The sequence below is a fragment of the Panthera pardus genome, unplaced genomic scaffold, assembly GCF_024362965.1.
Source record: "Panthera pardus isolate Hobbes unplaced genomic scaffold, ASM2436296v1 HiC_scaffold_17, whole genome shotgun sequence".
NCBI lineage: Eukaryota > Metazoa > Chordata > Mammalia > Carnivora > Felidae > Panthera > Panthera pardus.
This window is the reverse complement of record NW_026526732.1, coordinates 149,270,640-149,294,245: the sequence shown is the minus strand read 5'-3', so window position 1 is coordinate 149,294,245 and position 23,606 is coordinate 149,270,640. Positions and strand designations below refer to the sequence as shown.

Here is a 23,606-nt window from a genome sequence, read left to right as displayed (position 1 = left end):
AAACACTTTCCAACACAGTGCAGGCATTTGATCAATCCCACTTTGTGGCTGAGGAAATGGAGGGTCACAGACATTAGGTGACTTGTCCAAGGGACTTTGCTAGTGGTGATAAAGGTGAGCCTCAACCCAGATTTTCTGATTCCAAAGCATGTATTCTCTCCCCTTCCCCAGGAACAGCCTTGGAAAGATGCAAGGCTTAGGGCAGAAACAAATGAAGGGGCTTCTGGAAGAACTTGTTTGAGAAGGAAGGGTAGAAGATCTGGATTTCTAGAACTTTTTTTCTGCATTCAGTTGCTATGCAGATTTGGTAAGAAACCACCAAGTTTAAGATAGGGGACTCAACATTCCACTACTGAGGGGTGGGACTGGGAGATGGTGAGGAAGGGGAGCTGAGAGAGAGGAGACAGCCTGACATGAGATGGAAGAGAACCACGAGGCTGGGGCTGAAAAGGGGGCCACAGAGCCACAGAAGGAAGGATTTGGACCCATAAAACTTCCTTTGCCTGGAGACGCGGGTGTGGGGAGAAGGGAGGGGGGAGGACATTTCTATCTCGTGACAAAAGAAAGTCACACAATTGTTTTGTTCTCTGCTCTGGGGCGGGTGGGCGCCTGTATTTACCAGAGGGACCGAGGTCGCTGTGGCAACCACACATCTGGGCCCCCGAATCCAGATGTGCTGTATCCAGAAGCCATAGCAGAACGATGAGGCAAGCATTAGGCTCTCTAGTCCTGGCCCCCACAGCTGGGAAGAGGACGGGGGATTGCAGTGGTGAAGGGGGAGGAAGGGGGAGAGGGCTGAAGCGGGGGAGAGGAGAGGAAGTCGCCCCACAGGACAAGGAACGTGGACAGAGGAACAGGACTGGGGAGGGGGTGGCATGAAAAGGGAGGAGTTGAGCACAGGGTCAGCAGCAGGAGGAGGTGAGAAGAACAAGTAAAAAGAAAGGGAAGAGAGAGTGGAACAGGAGGGAGGAAGGGCAAAACACAAAAGGGACAAGAAACAACAAGATGAACATAGACCGAAGAGTCCAAAAGAGAAGGTGAGGGCTCCCAGTGGGACAGAGGGCAAAGAGAGGCGGGAAAGGAAAGGAATTTGGTGCAAAGAGGCAGAGGCAATGGGTCAGGGAGGATAAGAGGAACAAAAGGCCGGATCCTGAGGAAGGAAAGCGGCCCAACAGAAAGACAAAGTGGGCCTGGGACAGGAGGGGCCAACAGGAGGTGCAGGAGTGACAGTGGCCATACACTGAGGTGGCCTGGGATAAGGCTGTGGCTGCAGAGCCACATGGGCCTGGAGGGCGGCAGCCAGAGACTGACCTGCCTTCACCTTCCTGCCTTGCACACCCCTGCTCCATGCCTCTCCTGATCCTTTCCACCACTCCACTCACTGGGCCAATAGTGTCGACTGCCAGTTCACATCAAGGTGCCAGCTGTCCCCTGCCACTCAGCCAGATGCGTTGCAGGCCCCACCTCAGGGCCCCAAGTCTGAGATGCCAACACTCAAGCACTTTCCTGAGCTGGGGTCAGTACAGAGAGAGATGGGACAATGAAACAGTGATGAACCTAGTTGGGATTAAGAGTGGAATAGAGGAGAAAAGGACAGTGTAAATGCAAAGAGAAAGGTGTAAGGAACAAGGGACAGGTGCACCTTCCAGGGACCAGGCACGTGAATATCTTTTACCCTTACACCAACCCTGAGAAGTAGGTAGGAGTATTCTGCTTTACAGATGAGGAAACTAAGGCCCCAAGTGTTTAAGTTACATATCAAGGGCATCCACTAATGAAAGGTAAAGCAGGGAATCCAACTCAGGTGATCTGTCTCCCAAATCCTTGCTCTTGCACTGGGCCTGGATAAGCCTCGAGGGATGTGGGGACAGGGAAGCCGAAAAGCTAGGGCTGTGCTCCGGAGGGAGGAGAGGCCTAGTTCCTGGGAGCCCTGGTTCCAGGTTGCCATAGTTACTCAGTCTGTTTTCACCCCAAACACAGTAATGGGGAGTGGGGGAGCCTGGCTAGACACGTGAGGTTCTCCCCTCCTCCTTCAGGCCTGGGCTTGTGGCCCGGGCGGCCCCTGTCCAGTCATCTGGGCGTTGAGCCCAGGCCCAGCCCACACCCTCTAGCTGACCCAGGACACTCCTGCAGGGCCAGGCCTGAGGCGCTGCTGGACAAGAGCCGCCGATGGGATCCCCCCAGGTTGAGTGAGATTTGGCCCCTCACCTTGTCCTTTTCCCCTTCCTCCTAATTAGAAGCACAGCCTTTCCTGCCAGGTCCGTTCTCATCCTTTTCTTTCACCTGGACTCACAAGTCTCAGTCTCCCCAAGTTTAGGGCTAAGAAGATGCTCTTGAACATCTCCCCTTCCCTCCAAACACTGCCCCCTTCTCCACTGTGGCCCCTCCTTTCTGGCTCACAGCCTTCTGGCCCCAGCTCTGCTGTTTGTTCAAGTTGCTCGTCCTGGAAATCAAGGGAGGGGAGGGAGAACCTGCTAGAATGCAGGAGACCCAGGGACGCTGCTTACCCCAAAGGGCGTGGGGCCCCCTGTCCTTCCTGTTTACTCAGACACATTCCAGGGATCTGTATCCTCAGGGCTGTCATGCCAGGAGACATCCCACCCTCATCCCCCCCCCCGCCCCCCGCCGCCCCCACCGCTAGACACAGACATGCCCCAGTGTTGTAGGGGCGGGGACAAGGGAATGACATGAGGTCTGGGATCCCACACCCATCCCACCCCAGAGCCAGCTATGTCTTCAGTGCTTGGTTGTCTGATATACTGTCAGTACAGAAGCCACTTTCCCCCAATTCCCCGTCCTGAGCCAGGAAGGCAGTCACCGTTCCTTCAACTCCCTCCAAGTTGTTTATTTAATAATAAAAAAGAAGATATACATATACATAAACCTGATCTCCCACCACCATCCCTCCTTTACTCCCAGTAACTAGCTCCAAAATGTAAAAATGTCCCTTGTCCCTCCCGGGGACCAAATTCCCACCTCCGCCCCCTAAACAGAGAAACAAAAGAATAAAGAGTGTGCAGGAGTCCACCTACCCCAAAAACTTAATCTCGAAAGAAGCAGGAATTAGGGGTTCAGAGAAATGAGAGGAGCCCTATATTCCAAAAAGGGGTGAGAAGAGAGGTAAACCCCCTCACCCCCAAATAAGGGCTTAACCCCACACCCTGTCTTTCCTTTACCAATTGCCCCAAGCCCAGGGATCAGAGAACTTAGAAAAGCCCCACTTGGTCACCCCCCACCTCCCGTCCCCCACCACCAGCTCTAAGTCAGTGTGAGTTGCACAGGTCAGGGGTGATTGAGGTAGAGGGGCTGGTGGGAGGCCTGGCGTGCCTGGCCGGCTGCAGAAGCTGGCAAGGGGCCACCTGTGGCATTGCCTGGGGTCGAGGATGGCTGTTTTCGGAGTGAGGGAGGCACCGTGGAGGTCTTGATGTGAATCACCCGGGTGTCCATGACCTCACACTCGATCTGCATCATCTCCTCATAGTCTCCTGGAGCCCCCCGGCCTGACAGGGTCTCTGTGAGAAGGAGAGAGTTAAGAAAAAGGAGAAGCGCAGGCAAACAGAGAGGAAAAAAGTAGAGGTGGGCAGGGAGGGAGGGGCAATGGTGAGGAGACGGTCCATAGCAGGAGTTGAATGAGAGGGTAGGGATGGGGTTGGTACAGGGAGAGGAAAGGGGCAGGAAAAGCAAATGACATCGATGAGTCACAGAGGACACATATGATTGAGGTCACAGAGGAAAGGACAGGAAGAGAACACAGAAGGTGAGAATCTGGCCATTCCCAGCCCACCCCCTCTGCCCATACCTCCTTGAGCACCATCACCAAGGGATGGCCTGCACCCTCGTCTTCCTCCCACGTCTCCTGCATTCGGTTTTTCTCTCCATCCATTTCCTGCATCTTCTCAGCCAGGAGTCTAGCCTCTCTCTGGAATGGCCCACTCCTCTCTCCACTTCCCCCTCAGCTCCTCATGCTGGATCTCCCTATCAGAACCTCCCCATTGCTCGATTTCAGGACCCCTCCCCAGATCTGGCAGGGAGAGAATTACCATTGGGGGCCATGGCAGGCATCACCAGGGACATCTTGGGCCGAGAGGTCTTGTTGTGGCTGATGGCAGGGAGCAGCAAGTGGTCCTGGGAAACAAAGGGGCCGGGCCAGAGGGCTGGAGGAAAAGATGTGGACAGGCTCTCCCCACCTCTACTCTATAGCCTCAGCCTGAAGACAGATTGCTGGAGAGCGCAGGGTGACAGGGATGGGGCAGGGAAGGACTCACCCTTCGGAAGGACACAACATAAAATGTGTCTTCTCGTCGGTCAATTGCATCCAGGAACTCTGGCTGCGAACGGTCTGGGTGGCGATATAGCTGCAGTTGGCCCACAGAATCCCTAGCCAGGAGGGGAAACAGGATTTGGGAGAAACTAAGCCCCATGCCCAGTCCCCACCGGGGAAGATGGGAGAGGGTAAGAGAAAAAGACACGAGACCCCAGTGGATGAGGGAGGCATAACGCCATTGGTGGCAATGATGACAGACACAGGATAGCTTCTGGGGGTGTAGCTCTTTAGAGTGAAACCTCCCTTAGTAACAGATAAGCACCCTCATAGACTCACCTTTCTGGGGGCCCAGGGGGTTGGGTGGGAACTGCCTTAACTGGAGGCGACTTCTTCCAGAGCTGAGACTTCTGGAAGGAGAAGTATCTAAGGATTTGAAGAGGGTAAAGGGAAAAGGGAAAGAGACAGACGGCCCCTGGAAGCTGATGCCACCTCACACCCACCCCTCCACTTCCCCCAAATGATCCCTCAAACCTCTACAATGAGATGCTCCCTCAAAATCCCCAGGACATTTAGTCTTCCAGTGGCCTTCCTTGAACCAGCCCTAGCCCCTCCTACCTGTCTCTCCTGGGCCCTCTGGGGGATCTTCCGCCGGCCTCTCTGGTGACGCTGGACCCAGCCGCTCAGCTCGTCCGCAAGCCTAGGGAAACAGAGGGGTAACACCTCTGTAAGGAGCCAGAGCTCCCATTTTCCTTGCCCGAGCACAGGACAGGGAAGAGAGGGCAGGGAGAACTGGTGCTTCAGTACACAGGGATAGCCAGGCCGCCTGTGGAGGGGGCCTCAGAGGACAGGGAAGATGCCCCAGCTGGGGATCCCCCACACCTCAGGGACTCGGTTCGGTTGAAGTGCCGGCAATCAGAGGAGAGGAAGAGCTGGTCCAGGTCTCTCAGCAGCAGCTCCTTGGCACTGCCCCCCGGGAAGGCTGTCAGGTTCCTGGAGTGAGGAAGGGAGGAGGCAATGATTAGAGGCTGCCCCACGCCCTTCCCCCAACAGAACAGGCAACGATGGCAGGAGAACTCTGGTTCCCCTAGGAAGAAAAAGTAAGTTTTGGAGAGGAGATACACTCAGCATCCCCAAAAGAGAGAGGGCCCTCTCCTTACCTGAAACTTGGCCGGCCTGGGGGGCTGGGCTGGGGCTCCTCAGGGCCCAGGGAGGAACCCTGGAGGGGTTCAACTCCATGAACCGGCTCTTGCGCTGAGAACTCCAGCAAGTGTCTCCGGGGTCGAGGCTCCTCTCCGCTCATCCGAGGAGAGATGGGAGCTGGAGGAGGGTCACTGATGCTGAGGATGAGGAAGGATCGAGTAAGGAATTCCAGCCTGGTCCAGGGGCTGGTTAAGATCATGGGCTCTGCAGAAAGCCTGCCTGGCTTCCAATCTATCCTGCAGAGCGAATCCCTTCATGTGTACGACGGGAATGAGAACCATCGCTACCTAATAAAGCCAGGAAGCACGAGGAGCTCAGCAAGCACTTAAAAGTCACTATCTTTACCATTGTTATTACCACCATCTGCTCCAGGACACACCATTTGAGAGAAATGATGGAAGGAGAAGGGACTGGCTGGATGCCCCGTGGGTGCTGAGGACAGCTGTGCTGCCTGCGTGTAAGTGGAATGAAAGGGCCTGTGCCAAGGCAGGCAGGCAGGCAGCTGTGAGGGTGGGCTCCACCCAGAAACTTTGGGGGAGGCAGGGAAGGTCTCACCTGACAGGTCCAAAGTTGAAGGCAATGAAAAGAAGGAACACCATGATGCAGACCACCTTCCTGTTTCCAGACCCTAACTTGAGCTCGCTGTTCTAAGGTGAGAGAGAGAGATGAGAGAGGGGGTGAGTCATCCCCAAGGAGCCTGCCTGTATTCCCAGGGGCCTGGGACCGACCCGTCTTACTTCGGCCAGCAGGGCCTCCAGCCGCCGCCGGAGGGCAGCATTCTCCCTGCGGAGCTGCTGGTTGTCGGCCAGCACAGCCTGCAGCCGAGCCTCCAGCCCCTGCAGATACTCCTTCTTCTTCCTCCTGGACTGGCAGGCTGACTCCCGGTTCTTGATCATTCGCTGCTGCCGCTTCAGCAGCTTTGCCTAGGGTACCGGGAGGATCAGAAAAGGAATGACAGAGGGGTGGGAGAGGGGAACTATGCCTCCCAACTTCAGGAACTGATTACCCAATGCTCACACTGGCCACTCTATCCCCTTCCTGACCTCTACCGACACAGCCAGAGACGGGTTATTCCTCTCTGCTAAAGCTTTCCACAGAAGGAGCCCTTCTCTCAACCACTCCCTGCTCCTGTCCTCAGAGCTGAGAGAAGTCAGACTGTAGGAAGGACTTCCTCCATCCTGGTTCCTGGTGCAAACTCAGTTCCTTTCCTTGGTGGGTGGGGTCTTCCTTCCTCTCAATTCTTTTTAGGGCCCACACTTTAACTTTGCCATAATTAAAGAACACTTTACCTGGTTTTCCCCTAGGAAACAGCCTCCCTCTTCCAACTACTGCCACAACCATAACACAGTATGGGTCCCCTGCCTTAGATTTACTGACACCAATGCCATTTCTTCATCTTCAGTGATAGCAAAACTAAGGATCCTAAAATTACAGAGTTGATACTCATATATAAACAGGGACCCACTCTGACCTTCAGGATCATCTATGGCTTTGCTTCCTCACTTTTCGATCCCTCCTCATTCCACAATTCTCTCTTCCATGGCAGACTTCCTCCCCATTACTAGTCTTACTCCTCTCCTCCCCAGTACTTACATCCACTTCAGGTGGGCAGGAGTTCCCAGGCATAGGAGCTGGAACAATGCTCTTCCTTTCAGGCCTTGGAGCAGGGGGGGCCGGCCCCTCAGGCTGGACCCGAATAGCACCTTGGATGAGGACAACTGGTGACACTGGGGCAAGTGAGCAGGAGAAGGAGGTGAGAGCTGTTCTTGTGTCCATACCCGTACCTGAACACCCAAGGGCTGGGAGCCTCAATGGCTGTGAGCTCCCCGAGAAAGTCAATCCAGTCCGGCTCCTTCTCTCCTATTTTAGTACCTGGGGGTGGTTGGACAAGAGGCTGCAAAAGGATGGTGGTGCTGGGAGGCACAGCTCTGGGTGGCATTGGGACAGTGGTTATCACCACAGGTTTGGGCTGCAGCGGTGGCTTTCGGGTGGGCAGGGCTTTGCCTGAAGGAAGGGAAAAGGAAGAAAGGAAGGAATGTCAGGACTAGAGGCCTCTTGCCGGGGATCCCAATGTATCAGCTTGCCCCATTACCTAAGGAGCCATCGGAGGATGGGCCCATGCTGATCTGGACACCTCCAAGTGGGGGGCCTAGGACATCCCGCAGGAGACACCCTTGAGGGGATGGTGACTCTGTCTTCACTTCCAGTACCTCCTCTCCTATAAAACCCTGTGTTGGGCATTCCAAAAGATATGTGAGTCAGGAGGGATATCAAGGAGAAGGAGCTGAAGAAGACAATGCTTTCATACCTCTGAGAGGCAGAAGGAGCTCACTGGAATGTCTGGAGAGAGTAAGAAAGGTTGATGCTCACCTGGTTGGGGGACTCTGCTGAGAGCAGGGAAGCCTCAGAGTTGATGGAGGAAGATGGAGAGACAGGCTCTAGCTTGGTCTGGACATCTGTGGGGTGTCAGGATAATATAAAATGCTGGGTATCAGATAAACACTGAAGGAGAAGGGGATTAAGATAGGGGATGGAAGACATGGTCCTTCCCCCTTGTACCAAAAACTAAGACTATTCTGGCCCTAGGCATGCAATCCAGAAGGCAGAGAACTATGGGGTTGCTGACCTGCTGGCTCTCTTCCTACCTCTTTGCCCAGAACTTTCCTTTCTCCTTCACTGGCTCCTGAAGCTGTCTCTATGCTGACAGCAGCCAAGTCTGAATTTCTACCCTTGACTGCTCCCCTGTGTCCCAATGCTGACTCCCAAGGTGCCTGCTGGTCATTCCTTTCTTGTGCCCCACCACCCACCCAAATTCAAGCTGGCCTTAAATGGGGCTCACAGCTTGTCCCTTCACACAAATTCCCTTTTTACTCCGTCAGGCTCCCAGGCACCAAATCACAAAGCCTCAGTCACCTCTGAGCCTTCCTGGCCACCCCATGTGGGTGAAATAAAAGTCATCTGAGGGCCAGATTCAACCCCAAGGTCAACAGTCTGCCACTACCTTTGGTCCATACAACTCTTTTAGGTACTTAATTATAGAACTGCCAATATTGCTATTTAAAAATTTCAACTTATGTTTATGAATAGGTAATATACTCACAAAACTCCAAAGGACCAAAAGGTAATTCAGTGAAGTGGATCTCCTTCCCTTTCTTGTCTACCAGCCACCTGGATCCCTCCTCAGAGATGATCACTATTTGATTATTAACCACGTGTTATGACACTCATGAGACTCTCCAAAAGCAAAGATTATGTTTTATGCTTCCTGTCTATCAAACTGATGGGTAAAGCACAGGCCCTCAGAAGATAACCTAAATACAAGGGGACAATCGACTCCTTTGCAAAGTCCTCAACAGTCAAGGTTTATATCCTTATCTTGTTTGCGAATGTGATCTGTTTCTCTCTCCAAACCCATTTTCTATACTAACCTGCCCCGCCCTGAGGCTGGGGAGGAAAACAGAATGGACTGCATCACTGGGCTCCCTTGCCAAAGACAGGCAGTGCCAGGAAATCCTGAAGGCGCTTTGTAATCCACAACAGTGAATTCAGCACATTCCCTGGCCTGGGGGCTCGTGCTCTTGCAATACCTATCTGCCCTAGCATGAAACTCTGGCATCAAATCCTACGCAGGAAGTCACTGCAATTCTTCCATTCTATGTCATTCTTTCTGCCTCTTTTCAGAATCCAAATATCTTTCTTGAGGAACTGTATCCAGTCCTGCCTCTCCATGATCCATTCTCTCTACTCTGTCACCAGAGTCAGCTTCCTAATCACACTGTTCTCCTGCTCAATTCTTCAGTCTCCCAACTGCGCATAGGATAAAAGCTAAGAGTCCCTTAGCACCGTTCTCACTTGGCCTGCAGCCTCTGCAACTTTCTTTCCATTTCCCACTCCCTCCTCACATCCACTCTGAGGAGATACAAGCTCCCTAGATACACACACACACACACACACACACACACACACACACACACACACGTGTGCGCACATGCCACAGTCCCCACATTCATCTTGTGCCTAATTTCTATGTGTCCTTCAAACTCAGTTCAGGAAATGCTTCCTCCAGGAGCACATCACTGATCCAGCCCCAATAGGGTGAGCTGCCCCTCTTATGAGTTTTCATGGCACCTTGCGATGTCTATCCTGGAGTTCCCACACCTGCAGCAACTGGTATCTGTCTTTCCCCTCCCTCCACACTACAGGATTCTTGGGTCAGCATGATGCTCACATCTTCTTCATCTTGCATTCCCAGCACCCCGTCCAGTATGTGGCATGGAGTAGGTGCTCTATAAATGTTTACTGTGTAAACACCTAAGAGTAAATAAACTTAGTAACACTTAGTGAAATAGTGCAAGTAATGTTAACTGTAGGATCTAGGAGTTGGGTATATGGAATTTCAACTTTTCTGTATGTTTGAAAAATTTTTATAATAAAACTTCAGGGGTGGGAAATAAATAAATATGCCCTAAAATACTGTCCATAAGTTTTTTAAAAATGCAAAGCAACGGGGCCGGGGCAGGGGGGACAGGTGCCTGGGTGACTTAGTCAGTTAAACGTCTGACATCAGCCAGGTCATGATCTCAGGGTCCCTGAGTTTGAGCCCCACATGGCATCAGGCTCTTCCGGCTCTCCTCTATCAGCACAGAGTCTGATTCAGATCCTCTGTCCCCACTTTCTCTGTCCCTCCCCTGCTTACTTTCTCTCTCTCTCTCTCTCCTGCTGCCTTGGTAAAGCCCCTCTCCCATCTACCCTGCCTTGGTAAAGCCTGGGGGTGGTAGCAGGCTGTTATTACCTGAGGGGTCATCAGAGGTGGGACCCACATTGATCTGGACCGTTTCAAATGGGGATGTTGGATCATCTCCTAGGAGGCAGAGTGGGGGTGCCAAGGACTCTGTCTTCACAACCAGCACCTCCCCTACAGCAGGGACCTGGGTGAGAGTGGGGTGAAGTGGTGGGGGCTCAGAAAAAATAAAACAAGGAAGGTGTTGAGAGCAAGAGTAAGAACAAAAGTTTTTACTAATTTTTAACTAGCTTTTACTGATTACTAATTATTTGACATTCTGGTTTTACTGAGTATCTCCTTAAGCTGTCTCTGGCCCCTCGTTTTCTCTATATTATTCCTGGGAGGGTTGATGAAGTCTCATCATTTCAAATATTGCCTTAGAATGGACAACTGGGGCAAGAGCAATTTCAGAATTCTCAGCAGTTAACAACTCTCTTCTTCCTGGCCTCACCATGGCTGCCACATATCTCTATTTATTAAAATGACTCCATCTTCACTTACAGACAACCACAGAGGAGACATGGAAAATGAGGATATTAAAGAAATCCAAAGGCACCACCACTACTCCATGACCCATAGCATACAAAACATTTTCTCAGCACCTATGCATGAAGGGACTGGAACACCATCCCTGCCACAAACAGCAGAAGGAAGGAGATGGTTCTCTCACCTGGCTAGAGGGCTCTGTGGAAAGACGCGATGATTCAGAGCTGAGGGAGGAAGAGGAGCAGGGGGAGGATGGCTCAGACTTCACCTGAAGGTCTGGAAGAAAGGGGTTGGGGAATAACCAGGAAGCAGAGCCTGAAGAGTCCAAAACGTGCCCAAAGGCTTGGAAGTGAGGATCCCCTCACCTGGGGCAAAGGGGAAGGAACACATAAGGGGCTGAAGGAAAGAGGAGTGCACAGGCACTTATGAAGAGGAGGTGTGAGGATACAGGGGAGTGTGTAGTTCCTGGAAAACAGTGGAAAGAGAGGGTTTTGTAAGGATGCAGGAATCACAAGGGATATCTTACCTGGAAAGATAGGCAGGGGGTCCCAGGGTGGCTCAGGAGGGCTGACATCCATCCCCACATCCAGGGAACTGCTGCCAAACTGAATAAAGAAGGACATTAGATGGCAAGAATGTGAAGACAACGGCTTCATGAGCTCTGGCTTGGGGCTGAGTCCTTGTTCCGGGGCAACTCCCGACCCCCAAAGGTTAGAGACAAGGCTAGAGAAGCAGTACCGGGACATCCTGCTCTGGGCAACGGAAGAGCTGCGTCTGCTCCTCCGCGACATCATCTAAGCCAGTATACAAGGTGCTGTCTGCAAGAGATGAAGAGCGTCAGGGGGTCGTCCGGTGGCCCAGCCTACAGATCTACACACAGCCCTGGGCCCATCCCTCATTGGCTCGGCTCGGCCAGACCTACCGCCCGCCCACTTGAAACGTGATACAGCCAAAGAACTTCAGCTCCTCCTTCCCCCACCCCGGAACAACTCGATGTTTTTGCTGGGAGCAGAGGTCTTTCCCAACTCCCGCATCCCCCCGAATGCACAACGAGCCCCCCTGCTCCGCCCTCTTTCGGGTGATGGATTCCGTATGTGCCCAGCCTTCCTCTATGGACCTCCGCTTCCTCCCTGCGTGCCTCAAAAGCATAGTATGCCACAGCCCTCCTCCCTCCCCCAGGCCTCACTCCGCAGACCCCAGTCCTCCGGGCTCAGCAAGTTATCGGTGAAAAAACGTGTTGGGTCCGCAATCTCGCTGAGCAGCATCAGTTCCGCCATCTTTCCCTCCCGCCCCCCAGCCATGAGACGGTCCCCCAAGACCCGCCTCTCCCCATCAGCAACTAATCAGTTGACTCTTAAAAAAAGGGGGCGGTGTCCCGGAAGCTCTACCGACCAGTAAGAGACCTGGGTGCTGAATACTTGAGATGGCTGGATAGGGCGGGCCAATGGGAGCACGGCAGAAGGACAGCACTCCCGCTGAACCGGGCTGTATAGTTTGCGCATGCGCCGGGCGGGACCCAACGAGAAAGCCTGGGAGATGTAGTTCCCGGGATTTAAAGGCCCGCCATCTCCCCCAGTCCTAAATTCAGAAGTTTATGTATCTTCCATTTATCCTCGGATATGAATAAGCCCCCCAAAATGTAGCACAGGTGATCATATGGCTTTTAATGGTAAAAGAGGGAAAGAGGCGCACAGTCCACTGTTACCTCCCCTAAGAAAGCAAAAGCTAGGAATGAATGGGACATGGCTGAAACCCTCCCTCTTGGTCCCCTCAAAATCTCACGGCATAAACCACAATTCACAGGTTCCTGTCTCTTTTAAGATTTAACTTTTAATCAGCCAAACATCTTGCGCAGACCCTGAGCCAGCCCTGCATCTTGTTTCTTCCCCTGAATGATCACCTTTCCCAGCTCTTCCTGGGCTGCCCGGTTTTTGGGGTCTACCGCCAGCACCTTCCTGAGGTCAGCAGTTGCTTTTTCAAGGTTCCCAAGGGCAGCCTGGGCAACCCCCCTTCGGTACAAGGCCTTTAAATGGCCAGGTTCCCGCTCCAGCACTCGGTCACAGCTCTGGGCTGCCAACTGAGGCTGCCCTAACAGCAACTGACAGGCAGCCAGATTGGCATGAAGAACAGTTCGTTCTGGAGGGCCGGGTGGGGGTAAAGTCAGCAGCAGCCGAAGAGCCCGTCCATAGCATCTGGCAGCCCCTTCAGGGTTCCCAGCTCGAAATAATTCTGTGCCCCTTGCACGTTCTTCCCTGGCCAAGGCCTCCTTCTCACTGGCCTCCAGCTCCCAGGAGTCCCTGCCCTGAGTGAAGGAGGCCAGTGTGAGCCTGAAAGGAGGTCCAGAGTGTTCAGAGAGCTGAAGTTCTGCCTCCTCACCTTGACACATGGACTCCAAGCATTTCTCTATGAGTTCCCCCCAAGTCCCCTCCCTCCATGGGCCTAACCCCATAGTTAGCTCTGTCCATCCCTCTGGCAGGCCTGACCCAAAAGGAAACCCAAACGCCAGTACCCGGCAGCAGGAGCCCAGCTTGGGTTTGTCCAAGCCATGGCCACGGATTATGATCTTCTTAACAAAGCTCCCATCCGGACAGTACCAGAGATCAGAAGCTTGAAGGGGCTCTGGCATCTCATTGGTTGATCCACGAGACTTGGCAGAGTTTCCTTGAAGTCCAGTGGCCAGTTTTTCAGTTCCTTGAGAATTCTCTAGAATTTGGCTGGCTTGATTTGGGCTCACTCTCAGCTCAAGGATTTCAGTAGGAGGGTCTGGGGACTGCTGCTTGATCTGGGTAGTTGAATCAAGGTTCTCCTGGGGGTTCTTTTCCCATTGTTGCGGTTGAGAGGTGTCCTTCTCTCCCACTGGATTGACTGGTGGCATCTCCATTTGGCTGCCTGGTCCCTTCCACCGTGGGTGAATCCACCGTGGGTAAACAGTTTTGGTCAGAAAGGGGTGGATCAGTTTCAGGTCAGCACCTAAAAAGAACACCAAAACAATGCTAATGGCAGAATTCTTATTTAGACGTCCTTTTTGTCCTCCCCTGTCCTGGGACCCAGGCCCCCAGTCCTCAAAGTCTTTTTTTTTTTTTTTTTCCTCCAAAAATCCCTGCCGGACTAGAGCCTCCGGCCCACCCAAAACTAATCCAGAACTAATGCAGAACTATAAATTCCACAAATCCCTGCGGTTCGGGTAGCCGCCCCAACTACGGACACCCGATCGAGTCAAAAAGTACCTGGGCAGCCGAAACGCCTAGCCTGGTGGCAATATCCGGACCATTCGGATCACCTCTCCTTCCGAAGCTAAGTGCTTCCTGAGTACTGTCCTCAGAGTCTTGCTCCACGGGGAGAAGACGGCCGTGGGCCAGGGGCATCTGGGGACAATAACAGCTAACCCTGAGCCCGCGAGGCTGCGAATCTAATAAAATTCCTGGCAACCAATCCGGCGGAGGGAGAGACCTGGTGAGCCCGCCTTTTGGACGTGACATCATCCCCCCCCCCCCCCCCCCCGCAACCGGGAAGCTGTAGGCCTTAGCAACCGAACCTGGCCGAATCAAACCGAGCTAGCGAGGTCCGACTGGTCAGGTCATTGAGACTAAAAGTCTGGAGAAGTCCTGAAATGGGAGACTGGGGTTCAGGAGGGAGAGCGGGGGAATGAAGGAGCTGGCGGTGACTGATGGCGGTAGCAATCTTTTTAGGTGAAGACCCCAGGCCCACCCGTGCCCTGTGTTCAGGGCTCCCAGCCAGAGCCATCCAACCTACTCCTTAACCCATTCAGTCCAGGGTGCTGCAAGAGAAACCCCCAGGCCTCTTTTTCCTCATTTGCCCCTATGTCCTGGGATAGGGATTCCCTGGGATCACCTGAAGCTTCTTACCTGTTCCCTCATACTCATCACTGCCTTTCAAGTCTTCTTCCTGAAGAAATCTTAGTCCTTTTCAAACTTTGATGTGCATACATATCATTTGGGGAAACTTAAATCTCAGGTTTGGATTTAGGAAGTCTGGGTTGGGCCCTACATTCTGCATTTTTCTTTTTTTTTTTTTTTTTAATTTTTTTTTTAACGTTTATTTATTTTTGAGACAGAGAGAGACAGAGCACGAATGGGGGAGGGGCAGAGAGAGAGGGAGACACAGAATCAGAAGCAGGCTCCAGGCTCTGAGCCATCAGCCCAGAGCCCGATGCGGGGCTCGAACTCACGGACCGTGAGATCGTGACCTGAGTTGAAGTCGGACGCTTAACCGACTGAGCCACCCAGGCGCCCCTCTTTTTCTTTTTTTAAGTTTACATCCAAGTTAGTTAGCATATTGTACAATAATGGTTTCAGGAGTAGATTCCAGTGATTCATCCCTTATGTATAACACCCAGTGCTCATCCCAACAAGGGTCTTCTTTAATGCCCCTTACCCGTTTAGCCCATCACCTCAGCCACAACTCCTCCAGCAACCCTCAGTTTGTTCTCTATATTTAAGAGTCTCTTATGTTTGGGGTGCCTGGGTGGCTCAGTCAGTTAAGCATCTGACTTTGGCTTAGGTCATGATCTCATGGTTTGTGAGTTCGAGCCCCGTGTCAGGCTCTGTGCTGACAGCCCAGAGCTTGGAACCTGCTTTGGATTCTGTGTCTCCCTCTATCTCTGTCCCTCTGCTGCTTGCACTCTGTCTTGCTGTCTCTCAAAAATAAATAAAAACATTAAAAAAAATTTTTTAAGTCTCTTATGTTTTGTCCCCCTCCCTGTTTTTATATTATTTTTGCTTCCCTTCCCTTATGTTCATCTGTTTTGTATCTTAAAGTCCTCATATGAGTGAAGTCATATATTTGTCTTTCTCTGACTAATTTCGCTTAGCATTATACCCTCAAGTTCCATCCACATTGTTGCAAATGGCAAGATTTCATCCTTTTTTGATTGCCGAGTAATACTCCATTGTATATGTATACCACATCTTCTTTATCCCTTCATCTGTCCATGGACATTTGGGTTCTTTCCATACTTTGGCTATTGTCAGTAGTGCTGCTATAAACATTGGGGTGCATGTGCCCCTTTGAAACAGCACATCTGTGTCCCTTGGATAAATACCTAGTAGTGCAATTGCTGGGTTGTAAGGTAGTTCTATTTTTAATTTTTTGAGGAACCTCCATACTGTTTTCCAGAGTGGATGCACCAGTTTGCACCAGCAGTGCAAAAAAAGATCCTCTTTCTCTGCATCCTCACCAATATCTGTTGTTGCTTGAGTTAATTTTAGCTATTCTGACTGGTGTGAGGTGGTATCTCATTGTGGTTTTGATTTGTATTTCCCTGATGATGAGTGATGTTGAACATTTTTTCACGTGTCTGTTTAGCCCTTTGGATGTCTTCTTTGGAAAAGTGTCTATTCATGTCTTTTGCCCATTTCTTCACTGGGTTATTTGTTTTTTGGGTGTTCAGTCTGATAAGTTCTTTATAGATTTTGGATACTAACCCTTTATTTGATAAGTCATTTACAAATATCTTCTCCCCTTCTGCCGGTTGCCTTTTAGTTTTGCTGATTGTTTCCTTCACTGTGCAGAAGATTTTTATGTTGATGAGGTCCCAATAGTTCATTTTTGCTTTTGTTTCCCTTGCCTCCAGAGACATGTCAAGTAAGAAGTTGCTGTGGCTGAGGTCAAAGAGGTTTTTGCCTGCTTTCTCCTCTAGGATTTTGATGGCTTCCTGCCTTAACGTTTAGTTCTTTCATCCATTTTGAGCTTATTTTTGTGTATGGTGTAAGAAGGTGGTCCAGGTTCATTTTTCCGCATGTTGCTGTCCAGTTTTCCCAACATCATTTGCTGAAGAAACTGTCTTTATTCCACTGGATATTCTTTCCTGCTTTGTCAAAGATTAGTTGGTCATATGTTTATTGGTCCATTTCTGGGTTCTCTATTCTGTTCCATTGATCTAAGTGTCTGTTTTTGTGCCAGTCTTGATGTTTACATACTGTCTTGATGATTACAGCTGTTTAATACATCTTGAAGCCCAGGATTGTGATGTCTTCTGCTTTGGTTTTCTTTTTCAGGATGGCTTTGGCTATTTGGGGTCTTTTCTGGTGCCATACAAATTTTAGGATTGTTCTGTGAACAATCCTGTTCTAGTTCTGTGAAGAGTGATGATGTTATTTTGATAGGGTTTTTAATTTTTTTAAATGTTTATTTATTTTTGAGAGAGACAGAGACAGAGCATGAGCAGGGAAGGACAATGAGAGAGGGAGACAGAATCTGAAGCAGGCTTCAGGATCTGAGCTGTCAGCACAGAGCCCGACACAGGCCTGAACCCACGACCTGAGCCGAAGTCGGTCACTTAACCAACTGAGCCACCCAGGCACCCCTACATTCTGCATTTCTAACAAGCTCTTGAATGGTGATGCTGCTGGTCCATGAACCACACTTTGAATGATATGATTCAAGAATAACCTTATCCCATTCTCTTCACCCTTGCTCTGTGCCCCTTCAGTTGGTCCTGTATTTTGTATATATAACTGGCATAACCTGTTCCATTGGGCGTGTCACTGGATGGAAAACTGGTCCTCTTCCTCCTCCTAATAAAAGCAGTAGGTCCCACACAAAAGTGTGATTCAGCCTTGCTTGACCAGCTCCCAGCACTGGCTGGGCCACCACAGCTCTTCAGGGAAGGAGAATCACATTCTCAGTACTTCACTTTGGCTCCTTCTTCACTACAAAAACCATGCCAGGACAGCCAGGAAGGGAGGTAGTTTCCTCATTAGGCACAGAATTGTGTCAGAACAGTCCTCTCCATTTTGTGTTGAGACTCAAGTCATTAACCTAGACTTTTTCCCAAGTTTTACTTCTGGGTTCTGGGTCAGAATAACCTTAGTCCACTGCTATCTTTTCCCGTATGGCTAAATAGTCTGATTCTTGTAATCCCAGGCTCCCTTGTAAGCCCAGGCTCCTATTGAAAATTAATCCACATTTTCTCCCTCTCTCCTTCCCCCTTTCCATTTCTAGCGTTTTTTGAAAAGGCAGGAAGTCTAGAATGAGTCGCAAAAGTTTGATTACACCCTAATCCATGGACAAAGTTTGCTAATTTGTGTTGTATGCCTTAACTGAGAGGGCCACTCTGATGACCCTTCAAAGATCAGCTTCTCTCAGTGAAAAGAAACTGTATTCTGCTACAAATGTATTGCTTTGTAATGTTCTCTTATTGTTTTGTGTGTATGTGTTTCAGTTCCAACAGACTCGAGAGGGCAGAGGCTTTGTCTCTATATTTTTGTGTTTCTCCTTCCTTCCTTCCTTCCTTCCTTCCTTCCTTCCTTCCTTCCTTCCTTCCTTCCTTCCTCCTTCAACAAATGCTTATTGAGCACATGCTATGTTCCAGGCAGCATGCTAGGAATTGAGGGTACATAGATGAATGAGATAGACACAGTCTCTGCTCTCATGGAACTTCTAGTCCGTCAAGAAAATAGTAATTACAGTAGCACGGAGAAGTGTGAGATGCTATGAGAGTGGATGAAGGATTAGGAGATATTCCTTAGGGATGAGACATTCTTACTGCCATTCAAAGAATGAGTTAGAACTACATCTCAGTTCTATAGAACCCATATTGAAAACCACTGAATTAAGTGGTCGACTTTGTCTCTTCAGGTGATCCCTTGTCACCATTGTGACTATAAAAACAAATACAAGCATAGGCACATAAACTCCTAAAGAAAGTAATCCAAATCATCCAAAATGAAAATATTTTTGTATATTTTTAAATTTTTATTTATTTTTTATTAAATTTTTTTTAATGTTTATTTTTTGAGAGAGAAAGACAGAGGGTGAGCAGGGGAAGGGCAGAGAGAGAGGGAGACACAGAATCCAAAGCAGGAGCTGTCAGCACAGAGCCAGACATGGGGCTCAAACCTACAAACTGTGAGATCATGACCTGAGCCAAAGTGGGACATTTAACTGACTGAGCCACCCAGGTGCCCCAAAAATATTTTTTTAAATAAATAAAATTTTAATTTCATCAAAATGAAAACACATTTAAATTTTATGTAAGAAGACTCGGAATTCTCAGAGGAGGAACCCATGGATCTTTAGGTTCCCCCGGTCTCAGCTTGAGAAACAGAGGAGTAGGAAGGGACAAAGATGTGAAGACTCAGAAATGGGGAAAAGCATAGGTTCTTCCCCAAAGTGTTGCTGCATGAATGTTAACTGCCTCACTGCTTGCTCTCTCCTGGTTCCCTGCCCCTTGAGCCTCATCATGCGGGGGCTCCGCTCTCTAGGGATAGTCACTAAGGAATTGGGAAGAAGTGGGGAAACACGCTAGGAGGATTATATCCCCAGGCCTGACTAGAGAACATGGGATCTGAGTCTGAGGAGGACACAAAGAGGATGACAAGTGAAAATTTGCTTACCTGTTGGGGTAGAGGCTTGGACTGAAGAGTGAGGAAGGAACACTGTTTCTCATCTTTCTCTTTCCCCTAAAGATTTGAGAATGAACTGGAAGAAGAGCAGCCTTGAGGGAAAGAGATGGAAAGGAACTTTCTTCTCCAAGTGACTAGATTCAATCCCAACCTCCCACTACAAGTGTCTCCTGCTCTCCCTCTTCTTTTGGTGTTTCAGGGACTAACCTCACAGCACCAAATTGTATGGGTGCTTTGGAACATGACTTACCTTGTGTCTAAGACATTTCTCCTGTCTCAGGTGAAAGGGATGGGAGGGAGTAGCACACAGGAACCTCTGGAAAGGAAATGAGATCATAGGAGACTCTGTGTTAAGAAAGTCAGAGAGACATCTTGGGAGAATGGAAGGACTTGGGGTGGAGGTGGGGTCACTGCTTTTGCAATCTGTGATTATAGACAATAGACCCTATTCTGGAATAATTCTTCCTTCATCCAAGTCATTATAAAGGACATTTAATGCTTTGTTGAAGATCATTCTGAGGGAAATCTCCACATATGACAAGTTTGTGAGGATTTACCTGTAAATAATTGTTTTTAAACCCCACCTGGTGTCATTTCTGTCCTGTCTTTCTTCTTTCTTCTTTCTTTTTTCTGAGTCATATCTTTTCAAGGTAACTCAGAGTATCTGGCCATATTCTGGTGCTCTTCTTGCCCTATCCTATAAGGGCATTGTGTGTGTGTGTGTGTGTGTGTGTGTGTGTGTGTGTGTGTGTGTGTGTTTTAATGGAAGGATAGTTGACACACAATGTTACATTATTTTCAGGTGGACAATGTAATGACGGGACAAGTCTATATGTTATGCCACGCTCAACCACAAGTGTAGAGCCCGTTTGTCACTATACAGTATTATCATAATAGCATTGACCGTATTCCCTATGTTGAACTTTTAATCCCTGTGACTTATTCATTCCACAACTAGGAGTCTGTATTCCCTGTTCTTCATACACTTTGCCCATCTCCTTGCCTTCCTCCCCTCTGGCAGCCATCAGTTTGTCCTCTGTATTTATGGGTCTGTTTCTGCTCCACGGGGGCGTTGTTTTGCCGTCATCAAAGATCTAACCTGATGGCAGAAGCTGAGAGAAGAGGTTCAGGAACTGGTGCAAGATAATTTGTGAGCTGGTGGTTGTTCCTTGTTGTCTCCATACACACAAAGCATATGGCACCTTCCCTCTAAATGGGTGAAGTAAGATTCTTATTCATTCAATAATCTTCACTGAGTACTCAGAACTTGTCAATGGAACACAGAGAGAAATATAGAGAGATCCCCACCAGCAGTCTAATAGGGTAAGGTCATAGTTAACAAAAGCTCCAGAGGCAAGCATACAACTGATAAGTGGCAGGGAGGTTATTTCCAACTGGGGGGTGATCTGAAAAGGAGTCCAGAGGGTTGAGTCTTGGAGGATGGACATGATTTTGACCTGGAGAGATTGCAGGAGTTTGTTTATTGCAGGTGAAGGAAGCAATACAAGTCAGGAGAGATAAGGAAATGAAAGCCACTTTACATCCAGTATTATTCATCTCTGGCTTGTCAATCTCAGCTTTCTCAGAGATCTCAATATCCCATGCGGGCTGCCCTGTCACCAGGCATCAAGATGGTTGGAATTTTTTATACCCTCACATTCCTCTGCATTCCATACTCACCACATGGCACCATATGCTGCAGTTACTCTCTGCGATTTATCATCAGCACGAGAGACAAAAATTCTAGCTTTCCAAAGGCTAAATAAATTTCCCCTTCTGTTTAGCTTTGGTGGTTTCTGTGGTTTTAGTTCTGCTGGGATTTATGTCAAAATTGTTCCTCCCTCCTCTGCTCCCAAAGCATTTTAGGGTTGTATTATAGGCAGGGTTTTCAGGCAGGATGAAGCAGTGAAAGGCAGACTTTTCCACAGAGAAATGTTTAATGATAAGAGCTGCTCTTTACCAAATCTTGGCCATGCATTATGACCACAATACCAGGCACAGGGCTGTTTTTTATTTATTTTTTAATGTTTATTTATTTTTGAGAGAGAGAGAGAGAGAGAGCATGGGAGGGGCAGAGAGAGAGAGGGGGAGAGAAGAATCTGAAGCAGGCTCCTTGCTGACAATGGTGAGTCCATTATGGAGCTCGAACTTATAAACCATGAGATCATGACCTGAGCTGAAGTAGGACACTTAATCGACTGAGGCCCCTTGTGCTGTTTTTAATCATGATGAGGAGAAGCTTCCTTGTAGAGATGATATTTGTGCAAAGACATGAATGAGCAAGGGAGCAGGCGTGCAGATAACTGGAGGAAGAGTGTCCAGGAAGACAAAAAGAGGAGTGCAAAGGCCCTAGGCGGAAAGGAATTGGATTTTTATGTTAAATTCCTAGCGGCTCAGAGACCAGCAAGGAGGCCAGAGTGGGTGAAGCAGAGTAAACAAGGCAAAGGGTGGGAGGGGATGAAGTCAAGGAGGTGGGGAAGAAACAAGGTCTGGTAGGCTTCATAGGCCAACATATTTTGGACCTTATTCTAAGTGTATATATGGTAGCCACCAGAAGGTTTGAGCAAGGTGAGTGATAGCATCTGGTAATTTACAAGATCACTCTGGTGCTCGCTTGGGCAGGATGTATAATAAAAGATCACTTTGATTTCTTTTTTTTTTTTAATTTTTTCTTTTTTAACATTTATTTATTTTTGAAACAGAGAGAGGCAGAGCATGAACAGGGGAGGGGCAGAGAGAGAGGGAGACACAGAATCTGAAACAGGCTCCAGGCTCTGAGCTGTCAGCACAGAGCCCGACGCGGGGCTTGAACTCACGGTCCGTGAGATCATGACCTGAGCCGAAGTCGAACCTTAACCGACCGAGCCACCCAGGCGCCCCAAGATCACTTTGATTTCTGCATGGAGAATGGACTGTATCAGTCAAAAATGGAAGCAGAAAATCCAGTTAAGGGGTTAGTCAAGGACAATGGTAGCTGTGGGAGCTTGGATTAGGCAGAGGATCAAGGGAAGGGTCCTGAAGCCCTCTAATATGTAGGTGTCTGGAAGAGGAGTAGGAGCTGTCAATGAAGACAAAAGGAGCAGCAAATAAGGAATTAGGGAATACAATACTTTTTTTAGTTGGATCCAGAAAGAGTATTAAAGTGAAGAAAGCATTTCAAGGAGGAAGAAGTGTTTGACTGTGTCACATGTTGCTGATGGTCTAGTTCAGCATTTCTCAATCTTGACACAGGTATATTACAAAGTAATTTAATGAACATCATGCAGCTTAAGAAATAAAATCTCCCTGGGGCACCTGGGTGGCTCAGTTGGTTGAGAGTCCAACTTCGGCTCAGGTCATGATCTCATGGTCTGTGAGTTTGAGTCCCGCGTTGAGCCCCAGCAGGCCTGGAGCCTGCTTCAGATTCTGTGTCTCCCTCTCTCTCTGTCCCTCCCCTGCTCATGCTCTGTCTCTCTCTGTCTCAAAAATAAATAAAAACATTAAAAAAGATTTTGAGAAATAAAATCTCCCTGCCATTGTTAAAGTTCCCTGTGTGTCCCTCTCCAATTGGATTTCCTCTCCTGCCAAGGGGTATCTACTATTCTGAATGTTGTGCTTTCACTGCATAGGTAAATAGAAAATGAGAGGTTTATTTTTCCTTCTCAAACGTGAGCTGTATTATTACAGCATCTTTGTATGATGATGGGAATGTTTCAGTAAAGAGGGGGAAACTGATTATGTAAGAGAGGTAGGAGATAATTTTAAGAGTCTCATTTCTGAAAGGTGGGAAGGGACAGGACCCCAATGTACAGATGGGGTGGCAACTGGGAGCAGGTCAGCTTCTATGCAGTAACAAGAAGGCAATAAATACAGCTGAAAACCAAATGAACTAGTAGATTTGAGGGTGGAACCAGGGGGAAGTTCTCTTCTGAAATTTTCTGTTTTCTCACTGAATAGGAAGGAAGGTTGCCATCTTGTGAAATTGCAGTCTCAGACTTGGGGGATGTGAACAGCTTGGGGCAATGTGAGCTTGCAGGCCATACTGAGGGCTGATAGGAAGTGAGACCAGTCAATATGACTGTGTATTTTCCCCCAGACATATTCAGCTGTTGGGGGCAGGTGCGGAGCAGACAGAATTGGATTTAACCGGGACTAAAATGTGTCTGAATGAGAGGGGCCAGGAATAAAAGGGCAAGGGCTGAGAGGTGATGACAGTATTGAACCGTGAGATCTATACTGGGTAATAAGGGAAGTGAAAAATTGAGGGGAACAAATATGAAAGAAGAGTGAGAGAGTCGATGGATGGAAGGTCTGGGTGGGATTGAAGAACTTTTGGAATGAGGTACTAAATGGAAGAAGGGGTGACATGCAAAGACTGAACAGATTTGGGAGGGGTGGCAGTTATTGATGGTAACCCAGCTGGAGGTAGGACACAGAGAAGAGTGGCTAAGGAGTGGGGGAAAACCTTGGTGGAAGTGATGAAGGCCAGGAATTGATCAGGGTGCTGGATGGTTATTTACAGGGCTAT

At 49.2% G+C, this 23,606-nt stretch overlaps 2 protein-coding genes across 7 annotated transcripts; both read right to left on the bottom strand.

The window, feature by feature from the left end:
- Nucleotides 1–2,824: 2,824 nt before the first annotated feature.
- ATF6B (activating transcription factor 6 beta) lies at nt 2,825–12,060 on the bottom strand. 6 transcript variants are annotated; one of them, XM_053905197.1, is made up of 19 exons: nt 11,929–12,060; nt 11,472–11,551; nt 11,260–11,338; nt 10,918–11,009; nt 10,257–10,392; nt 8,565–8,657; nt 7,835–7,920; nt 7,557–7,692; nt 7,337–7,468; nt 7,058–7,191; nt 6,202–6,387; nt 6,020–6,111; nt 5,422–5,601; nt 5,144–5,254; nt 4,880–4,961; nt 4,601–4,671; nt 4,266–4,377; nt 4,041–4,125; nt 2,825–3,512 (listed from the first exon to the last, which is right to left on the bottom strand). In XM_053905197.1, exons 1-19 carry the CDS (start codon nt 12,032–12,034, stop codon nt 3,283–3,285), a joined length of 2,223 nt encoding a protein of 740 aa, XP_053761172.1. In that variant the 5' UTR covers nt 12,035–12,060; the 3' UTR covers nt 2,825–3,282. The 6 variants fall into 6 exon arrangements, with proteins under 6 accessions (XP_053761172.1, XP_053761170.1, XP_053761171.1 ...); XM_053905195.1 differs by having other exon boundaries at nt 11,920–12,049; XM_053905196.1 differs by having other exon boundaries at nt 4,601–4,668; nt 11,920–12,049.
- A 483-nt stretch (nt 12,061–12,543) lies between these two features.
- FKBPL (FKBP prolyl isomerase like) lies at nt 12,544–14,154 on the bottom strand. Its single transcript, XM_019438876.2, has 2 exons — nt 13,961–14,154; nt 12,544–13,703 (listed from the first exon to the last, which is right to left on the bottom strand). The coding sequence occupies exon 2, from the start codon at nt 13,612–13,614 to the stop codon at nt 12,568–12,570; it is 1,047 nt and encodes a 348-aa protein (XP_019294421.2). The 5' UTR covers nt 13,615–13,703; nt 13,961–14,154; the 3' UTR covers nt 12,544–12,567.
- Nucleotides 14,155–23,606: the final 9,452 nt, after the last annotated feature.